We start from the raw sequence: 17,819 nt of genomic DNA on the forward strand, positions 1-17,819 counted from the left end.
GATTGCCTGAGATGGAGACTGAGAGGTCCAGGAAGGTGAGGGATGTGCTGGAGATGGCCCAGGTGAACTGAAGGTTGGGGTGGAAGGTGTTGGTGAAGTGGATGAACTGTTCGAGCTCCTCTGGGGAGCAAGAGGCGGCGCCGATACAGTCATCAATGTACCGGAGGAAGAGGTGGGGTTTGGGGCCTGTGTAGGTGCGGAAGATGGACTGTTCCACGTAACCTACAAAGAGGCAGGCATAGCTGGGGCCCATGCGGGTGCCCATGGCCACCCCCTTAGTCTGTAGGAAGTGGGAGGAGTCAAAAGAGAAGTTGTTGAGTGTGAGGACGAGTTCCGCTAGGCGGATGAGAGTGTCGGTGGAGGGGGCCTGGTCGGGCCTGCGGGACAGGAAGAAGCGGAGGGCTTCTGTAGGAAGTGGGATTGATGACTGTATCGGCGCCGCCTCTTGCTCCCCAGAGGAGCTCGAACAGTTCATCCACTTCACCAACACCTTCCACCCCAACCTTCAGTTCACCTGGGCCATCTCCAGCACATCCCTCACCTTCCTGGACCTCTCAGTCTCCATCTCAGGCAATCAGCTTGTAACTGATGTCCATTACAAGCCCACCGACTCCCACAGCTACCTAGAATACACCTCCTCCCACCCACCCTCCTGCAAAAATTCCATCCCCTATTCCCAATTCCTCCGCCTCCGCCGCATCTGCTCCCACGATAAGACATTCCACTCCCGCACATCCCAGATGTCCAAGTTCTTTAAGGACCGCAACTTCCCCCCCACGGTGATTGAGAACGCCCTTGACCGTGTCTCCCGCATTTCCCGCGACACATCCCTCACACCCCGCCCCCGCCACAACCGCCCCAAGAGGATCCCCCTCGTTCTCACACACCACCCTACCAACCTCCGGATACAACGCATTATCCTCCGACACTTCCGCCATTTACAATCCGACCCCACCACCCAAGACATTTTTCCATCCCCACCCCTGTCTGCTTTCCGGAGAGACCACTCTCTCCGTGACTCCCTTGTTCGCTCCACACTGCCCTCCAACCCCACCACACCCGGCACCTTCCCCTGCAACCGCAGGAAATGCTACACTTGTCCCCACACCTCCTCCCTCACCCCCATCCCAGGCCCCAAGATGACATTCCACATTAAGCAGAGGTTCACCTGCACATCTGCCAATGTGGTATACTGCATCCACTGTACCCGGTGCGGCTTTCTCTACATTGGGGAAACCAAGCGGAGGCTTGGGGACCGCTTTGCAGAACACCTCCGCTCAGTTCGCAACAAACAACTGCACCTCCCAGTCGCAAACCATTTCCACTCCCCCTCCCATTCTCTTGATGACATGTCCATCATGGGCCTCCTGCACTGCCACAATGATGCCACCCGAAGGTTGCAGGAACAGCAACTCATATTCCGCCTGGGAACCCTGCAGCCATATGGTATCAATGTGGACTTCACCAGTTTCAAAATCTCCCCTTCCCCCACTGCATCCCTCAACCAGCCCAGTTCATCCCCTCCCCCCACTGCACCACACAACCAGCCCAGCTCTTCCCCTCTACCCACTGCATCCCAAAACCAGTCCAACCTGTCTCTGCCTCCCTAACCGGTTCTTCCTCTCACCCATCCCTTCCTCCCACCCCAAGCCGCACCCCCAGCTACCTACTAACCTCATCCCACCTCCTTGACCTGTCCGTCTTCCCTGGACTGACCTATCCCCTCCCTACCTCCCCACCTACACCCTCTCCACCTATCTTCTTTACTCTCCATCTTCGGTCCGCCTCCCCCTCTCTCCCTATTTATTCCAGTTCCCTACCCCCATCCCCCTCTCTGATGAAGGGTCTAGGCCCGAAACGTCAGCTTTTGTGCTCCTGAGATGCTGCTTGGCCTGCTGTGTTCATCCAGCCTCACATTTTATTATCTTGGAATCTCCAGCATCTGCAGTTCCCATTATCTCTAGTTAATGAAGTTTTGTTGGTTTTGAGATTTAACTTTTGTTAGTCCTTAGTTTTATATTTTTGATGTCTATCCTTAATTTTATTTTTTAAATATTTTAACCTTTCACCTCCCCATTTTCATTATTAACAAGTAACTCTGGGTAATGGAACATGAAAAATCCTGATTCAATGAGTTCCAGAGCCGTGATGTCATGCTCCAACTGTGCAAAACGCTAGTGCGGCCTCAATTGGAATATTGTGTACAGTTCTGGTCGCCCCATTACAGGAAGGATGTGGAAGCACTGGAAAAGGTGCAGAGGAGATTTACCAGGATGTTGCCTGGTCTGGAGCGAAGGCCTTATGAAGAAAGGCTGAGGGGCTTGGGTCTGTTCTCATTGGAGAGAAGGAGGCTAAGAGGGGATTTAATAGAGACATACAAGATGATAAGAGGATTAGATAGGGTGGACAGTGAGAGCCTTTTTCCGCGGATGATGACGTCAGCTTGTACGAGGGGGCATAGCTACAAATTGAGGGGTGATAGATTTAAGACAGATGTCAGAGGCAGGTTCTTTACTCAGAGAGTGGTAAGGGCGTGGAATGCCCTGCATGCCAATGTAGTGAACTCAGCCACATTTGGGGCATTTAAACACTCCTTGGATAAGCAGATGGATGATGATGAGATAGTGTAGGGGGGTAAGGATGAGCTTATATTAGTTCACAGGTCGGTGCAACATCAAGGGCCGAAGGCCCTGTTCTGCGCTGCATTTTTCAATATTCTATATTCTAATTGTGAGCTGGTTAATCATTCTCTTTGAAAATTGTTCAAATAACTACAAGTTGGTATGTCATGTCTCACCCATGTTGAAAACTGACCAGACTTTACTTGAGTGATAATGGAACAAAACTCCATCTTCATTTCATTGTCGAATATCTGTTGCTCATTTGTTGAATCTGTATGATTTACCCTAAGAACTTTAAGAAATGAATTGGCATCTGGATTTTCAATATGAGAGACAGGTACAAAATGATAAATACATTTAGTGATGCCAGCGGTGCTATTGTATTATCTGAAAATGATGTCAAAAAATGTAACAGTGCATGTATTACATTCCATTTCAACAGATTGCCGGTTGGGCTGGAAATTTGATGTTGAAGTGGTACCACAGAGAGTTTATTTCTGATGTATTTGTGATCTTTGAAGCTGTTGGTGCAAAGTTGACTATAGGCAATAGAAATGGAAGGGAAACATACACACCATTGGAGTTCCTAAGTGTCAAAATGGAAGGAAAGGTATGCTTTTATGACCTGGTTAAGGAATATGCCTTTTTAGTTATAAATTCAGTTACCTACCTATTCATTGTCAGACATTTAAATGTTGAAGTAGATATAACACCTGTCCTAAGTCAGAACAAAGCAAGATGTTAAAATGCAGCAAGGCAGGCAGTATTTGTGGTAAGAAAAAGTCCATGTTAGTGATAGAACAACATCAACTTGAAACGTCAATTGTATTTCCCTCCACAATACTGCCAAATCTATTAAGATTTCTACTTTTTTGGTTCTTATTTCAACTTTTTACAGATTTCTGTTTAGAAATCCACAGTATCTTGCTTTGTTTTAAAATCTGTCTTTTCAGCCAGACAGATTGACAGTTAATTGTACAAACTTAAGAGTAGCTTAGTTAATCATTTTGGTAGTCAAGCACTTAGCAAAGCACAACAGTTTCTAAGACTGTTGTGTGTGATTTTTCAAAAAACACTTCCAGCATATCAGCCACAGACCCCTAAGGCTGACCTGTTGTCGCAGAGACAGGAAACATAAGCTATACATGTTTACAGGTCAAAAATCTGCCTTCGGTGGAGAACTTACTAAACTTAAAGATCTTTGTATGGGGACGCCCTTAATTGAAATATAGATGGGTTTTCCCCCATTTTGATTGAGGGATGGGAATGGAGGTGTGTCAGAAAAAGTGGGGGATTCATTTAGACTCCTAAGGCTCCTAGATTTGTAAGTGTAGGTTGCCCTGAGGGAGAAGTCTATAGTTTGTAGATTTCCACTGCACCACAGTGAAGCTAGAGATCGCAGGGGTCTGGAGGTCTGGTGCAGGTAAAGAGCAGTCCTTCACTTCATTGAGGCCATCCAGGGTCTAATGCTTGAGACCATGGTGGAGAGGAGAGAGGTCTGCCTTTGAAAGGATGAAGGAGTTATTGCTGCAGTCTGGAAAGCAAGCACTCAGCTTTAGCAGGCTCCTGTGGCCACAGACCTGGTTGATGTTGGGTAAGTGGAAATATTTCCGATTGATTGATCACACTGGTTGATGACATGGAAAATTGAACAATGGAGGTGAATCTCATTGCCCTCTGACCCTGTAAGGTCATATCTCTCATAATAATGAAAGTTCCATTCAGCTTTGACAAAAACATCACTGACCAGCATATACAGCAAATTGCAGTCATTTTTTTGAAATACTTCCAAAATTCTCAGGTCATCGATGATCAGTGGTTCATGGTAGATACTAAATAAAAACTGAAAGAATTGTGGATGCTGTAAATCAGAAACATAAATGGAAATTGCTGAAAAAGCTCAGCAGGTCTGGCAGCATCTGTGAAGAGAAATCAGAGTTAATGTTTCAGGCCTGGTGACCCTTCATCAGACCTGCTGAGCTTTTCCAGCAACTTCTGTTTTTGTTCAACAAAATGTGGCTTTTCACTTTAGCAATCCTGAACTTTTTACAGTCATTTGTTATTAAAGATTTCCGTGATAATATTGCAACTAAGTTAATATCTAAAGTCATTCCATGGAACTTACTACCTAGAACTATAATTTTGGAAACAAGCAACATAGCTTACATTTATTTCTTATTAAATGTAAAAATTCTCTCAGTACAGTCATTAGGTTTTTCAAGGCTGATAGATTTTTACATATTGACAGACTCAAGGAATATAAAGGGAATGCAGGAAGGTGTGCCTGAGGGGGAAGATCATTCATGGAGTTGCTGAACAGTGGAGCTGGTTCAAAGGAAGGAACGGTCTTCTGCTTTTATCTCTTATATTTTTAGGTACATGTCCACATAGGAATATTCAGAAACTCTAACCCAGGAAGTATAGATCAAGATCAAGAAAAGTTGCCATGTTTTTCTGTTTTTATTATTCTTGCTTTGGAGAATTTAATTTATATTTGATTCATTCAAACCCCTATTAGTTAGTAGTTAAAATGATAAAATAAAGCATACATACAGACATTGTCTCTACAGATGAAGAATCTAATTTTTAAACATTTCATCATTGTTAAGGTCATTCTGTGCGTGGAAATTCCAAAGCTGAAAGAGAATGAAGCGATGAACTGCTATAAAGTTATGCCCCAAACACAGGTAAATGGATATTTATTTTGGTTCACTGGTACCTGCGTGCCAAATTTACAAGTAGTTAATAGTAGAAACTAGCTTACGTCTGATGTATTTGAGTAAAATAAAAAGGAATAATTCATTACAGCCTCTTGATAAAGAAGAGGATAGTGATGTCCCAGCATAAATTAATATTTGTAGCAGAGACAGGAAGGGTTACGTTTAAACCATTGCAAATAAAGCTCAAGCATTTTCTAACTATGTCAGTCAATCACTTCTCGTACTCTTGGGCCATGGGAATATAGTTTGGTGGATTGAAGTTCAGCAATTTGTTTACAAGTGCTATCTATTATTCCTGCACAATTGAACTATTGGAAATAATCAGATATCTTTTGAGACTGTTACAGAAATGGGTGTGTTTTATTTCAGACTCAGTAGGAACGAACAAGATGTATTGGAAAAGAATTTGGTTTTTACGTAATTGCTGAGCAGACATTAGTTTACTCCTTGGGATTGAAAGGAATATAACATTCATTTAAACTCATGTGTTTAATTCTATGCAAATAATATATCATGTAGTTTATAACTAATCTCTTACCCAGTCTACATTGGGATATGGGAAAGAGATTTTCTCTTTTATTCCCCCTTTATGAAATGTATGCAATGTAAGTCAGCATGGTAATTGTGAGGCGGTGTTGTAGTGGTACTGTCTCTGAATGAATCATCCCAACCAATGTTCTGGGGTCACATGTTTAAATCCCACTGTCAAAGATGGTGAAACTTGATTTAAATCAAATCAGGAATAAAAGGCTAGCCTAATATTGACCACGCACAGTTGACTGTCGCAAAAACCACATCTGGTTCACTCATGTCCTTTAGCAAAAGAAATCTGTCATCCTTCCCTGGCCTGTACTATACATGACTCCAGACTCACACTAATGTGATTACCTCCTAACTGCCCTCTGACCAATTAAGGATAGCCAATGAATGCTCACCTAGCTAAGATAACAAAGTGTGGAGCTGGATGAACACAGCAGGCCAAGCAGCATCTTAGGAGCACAAAAGCTGATGTTTTAGGCCAAAGGATTCTCCAGCATCTGCAGTTCCCAGTATCTTGAATGCTCACCTAGCATCTGGTTTCCATGTCCCATCAATGAATGAACATTACTGGTTATGTCAGTATTTATTGACTGTCCCTAATTCCCCTATCTTAGATCACTTTCACATATACTGGGAAGGGTAAGTAAACTTGGTCACCAATTTGATCAGGATCTTGAGAACATGAAGAACTGTGTTGTGCATTGCATCGAGAAAATATTATGAGCAGCTGTAGGCCGTCATTATTGAACTAACTTTAATTACACCTATCCAACAAAGAGAGCAGCAGAGAGTGTAATATAATAAAATGGTGAGATCTTAAGATTTAGTGCGCTCCAGCCCTATTTAAAACATATTAATTAAATTATGTAAAATGGCACATTTTTTCCAAGAACACAGAATTAGGGGAAACAGTTATGTAGTGACATTGTAACTGGACTAATAACCCAGGGATAATGCTCTGGGAGCAGCAATTCAAACACCACAATGACAGATGGTGAAATTTGAATTGAATTCATAAAAATCTGAAATTAGAATCCAGTTTAGTGGTGACCATGAACCATTATCAATAGTAAAAACACATCTGTACTCTAAGGTCTGTTACCCTCAGTGTGTGACTTCAAATCCACAGCAATATGGTTGATTCTAAAATATTCCTGAAAAAGTCAAGAAACCACCCACTTGCATCAAACTGCCAGAGTCTAAAGAAAGAAGTATAGCCATATAGAACACTTGCAACAGAAATGACAATGGGACACTCAGTCCCGCTGACTGCAAATTCCTCTTTATTGTTATGGACCAGACCAAACCCCCTCAAAATATTCAGAAGATAGTCTAGACCCTTGCCTTTCTCTTATTTTAAAGGTAAATGTAAGATGCTACATTTGGATGCAATTCAATTGGTCAAACTACCAGATTTAGAGCAAAACACACAATTCATCCACAATAGTTAAAAAACAACAAAATGGGAATTGTAATAACTTAATTCTATTGGAAAACTTAATAGAATTAAAGATACAATAACTATAACGAATTAGTAGTAACTATTACTATATTTCAACATAGTAACATCCCATCAACACACACTTGGCAAAAGACAAATTCAGAAAATAGTTTGTTTTACATGCAACTCCTCCAGCAGCTAGGGAACCCCCAGCGTTTGACTATAACTGAGAGAGGGAGAAATATAGCTTCCAGTTCTCCAAGATCCCACAGCAACTGCTGAAACCTAAAATAAAATCTTGGTTTTGAGGGAATTCGACCACACCCACTCAGGCTGCTTCTATTATTCCAACTTTTTAAAAAATTCCAAGGCTTCACAACACAACACAACTACAAAACAACACAATAATTCACCACAACTTCTGTAATAGTCCATTGTAACTCCTGTCTATGCTGGCATATTGTCTGTCTAGCCTGTGGAAAATCAAGGCCTGCTGAATGGCACAGTGGTTAGCACTACTGCCTCACAGCTCCAAGGATTAAGATTTGATTCCACCATCAGACAACTGTCTGTGTGGAGTTTACACATTCTCCGGGTGGTGTATTACCTCTAGGTGCTCTAGTTTTCCCCCAGTCCAAAGAATTGCAGGTTATGTGGATTGGACATGCTAAATTTCCCTATAGTGCTAACAAATGTGCAGGTTAGATTGATTAGCCATGGGAAATGCAGGGTTGGCATGCCATTCGGAGGATCAGTGTGGACTTGATGGGCCAAATGGCCTGCTCTACACTGTAGATGTCATCACTAATGCCTGTTTCTTTAGCATTGCAGTCCTGTGAGAAACTAGGCTTGCTCAAAGAGGATCCATTAAAAATAAGCATATGTTTTTCCGATGGGAGAAAAGCTAAGAGGCAACGTGTTTCATAGCAAAAAACCTGAAACATAACCATTATGTTACAGTCCTTCTGTAAACAAAGCCTGATACGTAACAGTCTTCCTGTAAAGCCAGTTTTGATATTTACCAATACAATAGGCTAGTAAGAGTGCAGAGATCAGATAATAAAGAATCTTCCCTCAAAACTAAATGAACTGCCAGCAACCACAGTTGGCAACATGACCTAACTGTTCCTTTTGTCTAAGAGAGATGCTGACTTTTATCATTCATGACCTTCCCTGTTGGCACACAAATGAAATTTAGAAATGTTTCCATGCAAATAATTTATTATGTCTCTCGTACTGCCTTCCCATTTCTGTGATATAGAATTCCCAACCTTACGTGAGTGCCGGGTTTTGGGTACAGTTCAAAACTTCATCTGGTTCTAAGTTGGTGAAATCTTTCTCAATGGTATACACTGGAATCAGTGACAACTTCATGCATGCTTCTAAAACAGAAGAATTCCTCAAAGGCAGAGATATTACTTGCAATGAGACTTTGCAAGGTAAGTATATGATTCTGATTTGGCATTCATGGCAATTGAAAATCAAAATGTCAGTTACATCATATTGGCTCTATGCCTGGTGCATTTTGTACCTCACAGAATAGTTGTAAAGTTCAGCAATGCTTACATCCCATGAAAGAATAAAGAAAATAAAACACTAAATCTAAGTGATGTTGGAACAGAAGCAATTGGCATTTAGAGATGACCAAATCCTCACGCGGACCTCTTTTGGAGTCGGTTGTAAATGGCATCTCCTGTCTATGAAAATTGCTGCCTATTATCATGTGTGTCAAAGCTGAAAATTAAAGAGGACAGGAATTTGTTTTGGAAGCCATGTTTGGGAGGATTGGATGATGCTCTCTTATGCAATTTTGAGACCTAGCTTGGGGTGTGAGGATGTTTGTGTCTTTTCTCACCCCAAAGTCCAAAATGAAATATTTCAACAATGTTCTCAGTGAACTAGTGTCCACATAGAACTGCTCAGATTTAGTGCAAATTGTTGTTAAAACTCACCAGTCAACACCAGAAACATAGCTCTTATGAAAAAGGTGTCAACCTGACATAAATAACTATAAGTGCTCCTTGCTCACGAGCTCACTCATTCTCCACAAAATATCTTTATGTTCAATTGAGGGGGAAATTATTAATTATGATATGCCTTGGCTCCAGTACCATTCTGTCTAAGTGACAAATTGGCTATAATATCCCTGCTCTATCTATAGACGTCCAACTCATTGTTTTCAGCCATCTCAGAATAAGCCTTTCATGAGATAAAATCAAAATGAGCTGCCCTCATTCCTCATTGATGTAAAAAAACCCAATGATCCTCTGTTTATCCCTTCCCTCTCTTTCCCTAAATTCCACTTCCCTAAATTCACCATCTCACCCTTTTGTTTCTTCTTCTCACTAGTTCCCAGCCTGTACTCTCTCCTTGCAATTCTTCTCTGTCCTTTCCTAATCTTTCTTCTATCCCCTCTAACCTTGTGGCTTCTTCCCTGAAGACGTTCCCCACACTCCTCATCCTCCCAGGCGTAATTATCATTCCCTTGACATCACGTCTCCTTCCCCTGCTCTTCTCAAGCATTTTCCTCTCTCTTTCACTCCCTCTTTATATATTCTATTGGCCTCCCAACATCTGCTACTTGCATCTTGTCTTTCTTGCCTTTGTTTCACCTTTCTTCCTCCTCCTCCCAAAGCTGCTGCCTCCTGCACCTTTTTCCTTTCTGCCTACTCCTCTTCCCTTGGCTCAATTTTTTCTCCTTTCCCACTCCCTCTATCTCTATCTTTCCCTTTATACTGCAGGAGATTGATCGTTATAGATCTTTAATTGCTAAATTATATTTTGATACATAGTTACATATTAGTTACAAGGCAGAATATAAGTATTTTGTATATTGAGGTTAAATTTGTCTGGTCATTAATTACTAAATTTGATGGTTGTAGGTGCCTTGGCAACACTTGATAAGGAGGTAATTCCTGATGATGTTAGTCCATTGTTTGCAAAACCAGAATACAGGAAATCACTAGCACTTGGGCTTTTCTATAAGGTGAGCAACTCTTAAAAACACTTTTAAAAACATACCTTGTTATAAAAATGGAAGTAATTTGTGGGAGGAGGATAAGCAGAGATGAGTAGGAAGAAGCATGAATGACTCATTGTTTAAACTCACCACACAGCATAGCACTGTTCATACAAATGAGATGAATTCCAGGTTTGAACTTGGCCTCTCCTGAATCAACCAATCTTGGTTGCTTTAGCCTTGGAAACACCAAACTTTAGGGAAATGGAATATTGATGAACAATTTCAATTCTAATTACTACACAGTGAGATTTGATAAACTGTCTGCTTTAGTAGACGACAAATTGCCTCCATTCAGCTAGCCAGGGTTAGTTGAGTAGCATTCAATGTAAACTTCAAAGTGGAAGGCCAATATGATAATTTATTGTTTTAAAGTTCCCAGTGATTTGATTATTATATTTTTATCTGCTCCTGATCATTGATCAGTTTTTAGTGGGTGATTTCAAACATTATGAAAGCTAAATTCGTCTCTACCAGCATTGTCGACATCACATACCATTGTGAATCGGCATGTGATTTTTGACAGCACTAATTTTTATTTTCCATTGAATTGGAAAGTGTTGGTAAGATATTTTAATTTCAAGCTAAGTAAAAGTGAGATTAAGGAACAAGTCTCCAATAAGATTTTGGACAGTTGTTCTGAAAAAATTCAGTACTGCTGGCACAGACCAATTTCAACCCCAAAAATCTAAAAGAATGTAATTGCATTGCTAACGTTTGGTTCTAGTTTACTGATTAATAAATCCACTCTAAACTTTCTTTGATCAGTTTTTCCTGTCTCTACTGGATGAAAGTCAAGTTTCACCTCGCAATCAGAGTGCAATATGTCCTTTGAAACGCCCTGTATCCACAGGAAAACAAATATTCAGCAGCAGAGAAGCAATCTATCCTTTGACACAGCCTATTCCAAAATTAAATTCCTACAAGCAGGTAAGATTTTGATTTGTGAGGATTTCTGAAGAAGGGTCTAGGCCCAAAATGTCAGCTTTCCTGCTCCTCTGATGCTGCTTGGCCTGCTGTGTTCATCCAGCTGTACACCTTGTTACTTCAGATTTTGGTTTGTCTTCTGTTTGGTCCCACTTGATATATGTGTTCCTCATAAAATCAGGTAACATTAGGTAGCATAGTAGTATTTCACTGAATGGATAGCCCAGAACCCCAGGCTAATTTCTGGAGGCATGGGATTGAAATCCATAGACTTAAAGCAACTGTCATCCACTGTTGGGACCATTCCACACGGAAGAGAAGAGAAACTGAAAAATGGTTACAAATATCTGATACCCCAGGAAAGGAGAGTGTAAAGGCTACAAATTAGGTCAATGTAAAACAGCATGCAAGCATTTTGCAAGTTTTAAAATTCAAACATCTGATCCAGCAAAATGATACTTCAAGGGGAGAAAACTGATAGTAATGAGAATCAGTTTGATGCTGAGCAGTGTTGGGAGGCTCCCTTTACTAGAATAGAACAGCAAACTATTCAGCAAGATTAGGAATAGCCATGGAATTTGAATTTACTTCACCAGAATGGCATGGACACAGGGAAGGACCAAATCGTACGCAGAACTTTGAAGGAAAAGATTTTTAAGATAGTTAATTGCTTCAATGATATAGAAGCAAGTTTGAAATCAACATATGAAGCTATTCCATAGCAGCAATGGTCGATGATTTTTTTTTGCAAGACAAAGTATCAATGAGACATGAGATAAATTTGAATAAGTTTTAAAAACCTTTGATAATTATTTCAACTTGAGATTCAACAAGGCTTTAGAAAGAGCCAAATTCAACATTGGAGAACCAGTAATACATTTATTAATGATCTGTGCAAGCTGGACGAATGATGTGGATATAGAAAGTTAAGATCAGAATTATTAAGAGATCACACTGTTGGCAGTGTTGCAGAATACGCATCATGTGTTTTTTAGATTAACACAGTTGTCTTTCACTCAACCATAAGTATGCAATGCTGCAGATTTGGTTTTAGCAATAAAACCGAAGTTTAGTACACAAAATAATTAAACATAAGATAGAACATATTTCAAAACACATGGCAAAACTGTATTCCATCTTATTTCAATATTGTCACTTTACAGTAGTGAAATAACTGTCACATTTATAAGTTTGACTTTCAGATCCTGATCGTGAGAGCTTGATATATTCTCCTTGGTTATTCACACAACTAAGAGCAAATTTTCTTAGTTTCAAAAACTCCTAAATGTTTTAGCCATGTAATCTTGGTTTGTAAGTTTCTAACTAAAATCTTTGCATTGAGGTAGCCTATTCCCTAACTAGTCTAAACTAATCACCTTCTTCAGGAAAATTCTTGCAAAATAAGAAAGACTTTGTCCAAGAGGATGCAATATGGTCAGTTAGAAAAGCACAGGTCCAGAAGCATAGGAAAGCAATCCTAAGAAATGAAGAAAATCCTTGGTTCAGAAAAATTCCAGTGACCATACATTTCCTTAGACATAAAACAGTAAAAGAAACCCCAGAAAATAAGAGACAACTGGAAGGAAAATGCAAGATACAAGACAAAACCCTGAAAGAAATCAGTTGGCAAAAAGTCTCACAGGTGTCCGATATTCTAGATTGCATTCGTTGCAAGAAAGTTGAAAATTTTGGAAAGACCTGTCAAAGTAAAAGCATTGAAATATTTTTTGAAATGTTTCAAATTATGTTATTTATGAATACTTTAGTTTGTTGTATTTTGTGTTCAATTATTTTGTGTAATGAGCTTCTGTTTTATTGTTAAAACCAAACATGCAGTATTGCATGCTTAAGTTTGAGTGAACAACAGATTTTAGTTGGGGGATTTGACTTGTCCAGTAGAAACATCAGCTGGGATCACAACTGGTTCTATTTGGCAGAAAGAATAAGTGCAAGTATTTTATCTACATGGAACAGGATTGCAGGGCTCTGAGATATGGTGATGTCTGGGTGTCCTCATAGTGTTAATGAGGGGAAACCAGTGGATGTCATTTACCTTGATTTAACAAAGCTCCAAGTTAGAGATTAACATGTACAATTAAAGTGTATGAGATTGGAGGGTGTTCTAACATGGACAGAGAACTGGAAATGAAAACTAGGAATACACTGCCCTTTTTCGGAATGACAGGCAGTGTCTAGTGGCGCACCACAGGGATCAGCCCTAGGACCTTAGCTATTCATAATACATATTAATTATTTAGATGAGGGAATTAAATGTAATATCTCCAAATTTACATATGACATAAAGCAGGATGGAATGGTAAACTGTGAGGAGGACACAGAACTGCTTCAGTGTAATTTGGACAAGCTGAGTGAGTGGTCAAATTCATGGTAGATAGAGTATATTGGAGAGAAATGTGAGGTTATCCACTTTAGGAGTATGGCTATATAAGGAGAGTGTGGAATGTACAATGATCCCTGAAAGTCTTTGTACACAAATCACGAAGGTCAGCATGCAGGTACAGCAGGTGGCCAAGAAGGCAAATAGAATGTTGGCCTTGATAGCGAGAGGATTTGAGTACAGGAGCAGGGATGACTTGCTATAACTAAGCAAGGGTTAGTGAGACCACACCTAGAGTATTATGAGCAGTTCTGGTCTTCTTATCTGAGGAAGGCTGTTCTTGCCGTGGAGAGAGGGCAACAAAGTTCTATCACACTGATTCCAGGAATGGCAGGACTGTATGAAGAGAGATTAAATTCATTAAGATAACATTTTCTGGCATTCAGAAGATTAAGTGGAATCTCATAGAATTCTATAAAATCCTAATAGGACTGAACAGGTTAAACACAGGAAGGGTTTTCCTAATGACAAGGGTGTCCTGAATTAAGGGTCAAAATCTAAGGATACAGGGTAAACTATTTAAGATTGAGATTAGGATAAATTTCTTCACTCAAAAAGGAGTTCACCCTGTGGAATTCCCTACCACAGGAAGTGGTTGAGGCCAAAGCATTGTATTCTTTCAAGAAGGAGTTGAATTGGGCATATGGGGCTAAGGGGATGAAAGAATATGAGGGAAAAACAGGAACAGGGCATAGAATAGGATGTTGACCCATTGCCATATTAAATGGCAGAACAAGCTTGAAGGATGAATGGCCTACTCCTGCTCCTAATTTCTATGTTTCTACGTTTTTATGTTTGCATGAATCACAAAATGTTAGCATGCAAATAAAGCAAGTAATTAGGAAAGGCAATATAAAGTTATTTTTTATGGCAAGGGGAACTGAGTACAAAAGTAGTGAGGTTATGTTTGAGTTATTTAGGCAGCTGGTGAGTACACATCTGGGATACTGTATTTGGTATCGGTCACTTAATTTAAGGAAGGATGTAAATGTATTGAAAGTAATTTCCTCATTTAATACCTGGAATAGGCCTGATGCCTTCTGAGGAAAGGTTTGATAGGCGAGTCTTGAATCCATTGGCGTTTGGAAGACCAGGAAATGACTTGATTGAAAAACAAGATTCTTAGAGGTCTTCACAAAGATGCATGTGGGAAGGGTGTTTCTTCTTGTGAAGGAATGTAGAACTTAAGGGTGACTGTTTAAAAATTGGGGGCTGCCCATTGAGGGCAGAGATGAGGAGTTTATTTTTCCTCTCAGAATGCTGAGAGTCTATGGAGCTCTAATCCACAAAATATAGCATAATTAGTCTTTGAATATTTTTAATGTAGTGGTTGGTAGATTCCTGGTGGAACATGGTGAAAGGCTATTGGGATTTGGTAAGAATGTTGAGTAGTAAGATCAGCCATGATCTCATTGAATAGTAGAGTAAGTTTAGGGAGCTAAGTGGCCTGATCCTGCTCATAACCAAAATTTTCCTAACCTAAAACTGACAGAAATCTAGTTACATGGTCTAGGAATAATTTAAATTGTAATCAAAGGAAGGATTCAGGAAAGTACAAAGGAAAGCAGATATTAGAAATATTGCGTGTTCTACAATACAAAGAATTATCTCTTTTAAGCAGAAAAACTTGTCAGAAAATGAAAGAAGTTAATCAGCAAGATTTCAAGAGTCACGTTCAAAAGTGTCATATTACTTATGGGTTTAAGAAGCCTGCGTGTCTTTCCATAGCTATAAAACACCACATTCACTATTAAAGCGCGTCAAACATGATCTAGAAGATTCGTTCATGATGTAATCATAAAATTATACAGAACAGAAGAGCCCATTCAGCCCATCACAACTGTGCTGCCAAAATCTCGAAATCCTGGTCTGTGAGAGCTGGCCACACCCATCCAGGCTACTAATATTGTTCCAACTTAAAAATCTCAAGACTCACAAGTTTTTTACTCTCGTGGTTTTAATAGACTGCTCTCTACCTCTGCCTTACAACCTCTCTTAAAAAAAAAGGACAAAATAACCTCTTAAAGCCACAGCATCATCACACTATGCCCCTTACAATTTTACACGTCTCTACCACACCCTCTCTCAATCTCTTGTGCTGTAAGGAAAGCAATCCTAGCTGGTATAATCTCTCTTAATAACTGAAACTCGCCACCCCAGGCAACATCCTGGTAAATTTCATTGCACACAGTGCTATTACATCTGACCTATGATATGGATTCCAGAACCACACTGAATATTCTCGCTGTGGCCTAACAAACATTTTATGTAGTTCCTGCATAATTTCCCTGCTCTAAAACTCAGTGCTCAGTTAATAAAAGTATGACTCTATATGTTTTAATCACTTTATCCACCTCTCCTGATATCTTAAAAATTTATTGAACATGCTCACCTAGAACCCTCTGATTTTCAGTGCTCCCCAGTTTCTTACCATTCATCATGTTTTCCATTGCCTTGTTCGTCCTACCCAAGTACATCACTTCACATTTATCCAGATTCAATTCGATTTGCCATTGATCAACCCATCTGCATCTGACCAGCCCATCTATGTCATTTAGCAAACTAAGGCTATCCTCCTCACTAATTAACATCCACCAATTTTTGGATCATCTGTAAATTTTCTGATCAACCTTCCTGCATTCAAATCTAAATAAATTATACAAAGCACAGGCAGCAAGGATCCCAAAGCTGACCCCTGTAGACCTCATTGGACACAAACTTCAAGTAAGAAAAGCACTCCTTGACCCTCTGCTTCCTGTCATTCAGCCAACTGTTGGTTCAATTTGCCAAATTTCTTTGGATTCCATAGGTTCTTACCTATGCTATCAGTCTCCCATGCAGGACCTTAACAAATGCCTTACTGTCAACATAGACTATATGTTTGAAAAATTCAAGCAAGTTGCTCAGACGTGGCCTCCTCTTAAAAAAAAGCATGTTGATTGTTTATGTTTGGTCCCTGCTTTTCCAAAACAGTTTAATTCTGACTCTCAGAATTATTCCATTAGTTTGACCACCATTGATGTTGGACTGACTGGCCTGTCATTTCCTGGTTTGTTCCTTGCTCCCTTCTTGAATATCATACCACATTTGCTCTTTCCCAGACTTCCTGCACCACTCTGAGCCGAGAGAAGACATTTCTTGCAAACATTTTTGCAAGCACTTCTGCTATTTCCTCCCTTGCTTCACTCAATAAGCGACCTCTTAGGTAAGGTAATACCAGAAGATAATAATAGGTAATTGAGGAAAGTTGTAGGAAATTCAGTACGGCCATTGCCAGATAAATCAGTGATCAATACTTCTGATTGTACAGTCAATGCATCAGCAGATACTCTTATAACTGTGAGAAGCATTGTGGTAGCATTGAATGATGGACCAATTTTAATCATGTATTCCTTTGTCTCACTTCCAGGCTTGTGGTGAAATAGAGTACATCAATGACATATACCCTCTTTCTAAGGAGTTATTTTCAGTATTTTGTCTGAGCAAAGTGGGAAATGCAACTATAGATAACATTGACATTACAAGAGCTGAGAATTGGAATGGTGCTGTCAAGGTAAGTAGTTACTAACATTTGTGAGTGCAGTGTTTTCCAATGCGATCTATCTGGTATTGTCTATATGAGCAAAATAATGCCAACACATATATATTAATCTTTGAATTAATTAATCTCTTCTATTTCAAATCATAGGTATTCTTAGCAAAGGACATACCTGGAGCCAATACATTTATGCCTCCACCCTTTCAAGTTGAAGAAATTTTGAGCAGTGGTCGTGTTCTGTATGCTGGGCAGCCAATTGCATTATGCGTGGGAGGTATTGCATTTGGAAAAAAAGTATAAATCCAAACTTTATCAAATTCAATTCCCAGACATCTACTTGTGCCTGAAAACAAACACAGATGAGAAGCTTTGTACATTGGGTCATACATGAGGTTGCAGACTTGCTTGCCAATTCATGTTTGATTGCAGACATTTTGTCACCCAGCTACATAAGAGGCTTCACTGTAGGTACACTGATGATGTAACCTAGCAGCGTGACAATACATCTGCAAGCAAACACATTGGCTCGGCAAGTAAGCCTGCAACCTCAAACATAGGGGAGTCAGTGAGTGTGCTGGGCTTGTCTATTCATGTGATTATGGACCATTTAAGACT

The 17,819-nt window shown here is 40.0% G+C and overlaps 1 protein-coding gene across 5 annotated transcripts in view; it reads left to right on the forward strand.

The window, feature by feature from the left end:
- LOC125450669 (uncharacterized) overlaps nt 1-17,819 on the forward strand; it is a 137,554-nt gene that overhangs the window by 62,425 nt on the left and 57,310 nt on the right. For 4 of the 5 annotated variants that reach the window (XM_048526711.2, XM_048526712.2, XM_048526710.2 and 1 more), the window contains exons 10-16: nt 3,064-3,231; nt 5,231-5,308; nt 8,584-8,761; nt 10,205-10,308; nt 11,110-11,271; nt 17,076-17,219; nt 17,355-17,478. In XM_048526711.2, the coding sequence (XP_048382668.1) occupies nt 3,064-3,231; nt 5,231-5,308; nt 8,584-8,761; nt 10,205-10,308; nt 11,110-11,271; nt 17,076-17,219; nt 17,355-17,478 (958 nt within the window). The remainder of the gene's footprint in view (nt 1-3,063; nt 3,232-5,230; nt 5,309-8,583; nt 8,762-10,204; nt 10,309-11,109; nt 11,272-17,075; nt 17,220-17,354; nt 17,479-17,819) is intronic. The other variant, XM_059644771.1, reaches the window with a different exon arrangement.

The sequence above is a fragment of the Stegostoma tigrinum genome, chromosome 3, assembly GCF_030684315.1.
Source record: "Stegostoma tigrinum isolate sSteTig4 chromosome 3, sSteTig4.hap1, whole genome shotgun sequence".
NCBI lineage: Eukaryota > Metazoa > Chordata > Chondrichthyes > Orectolobiformes > Stegostomatidae > Stegostoma > Stegostoma tigrinum.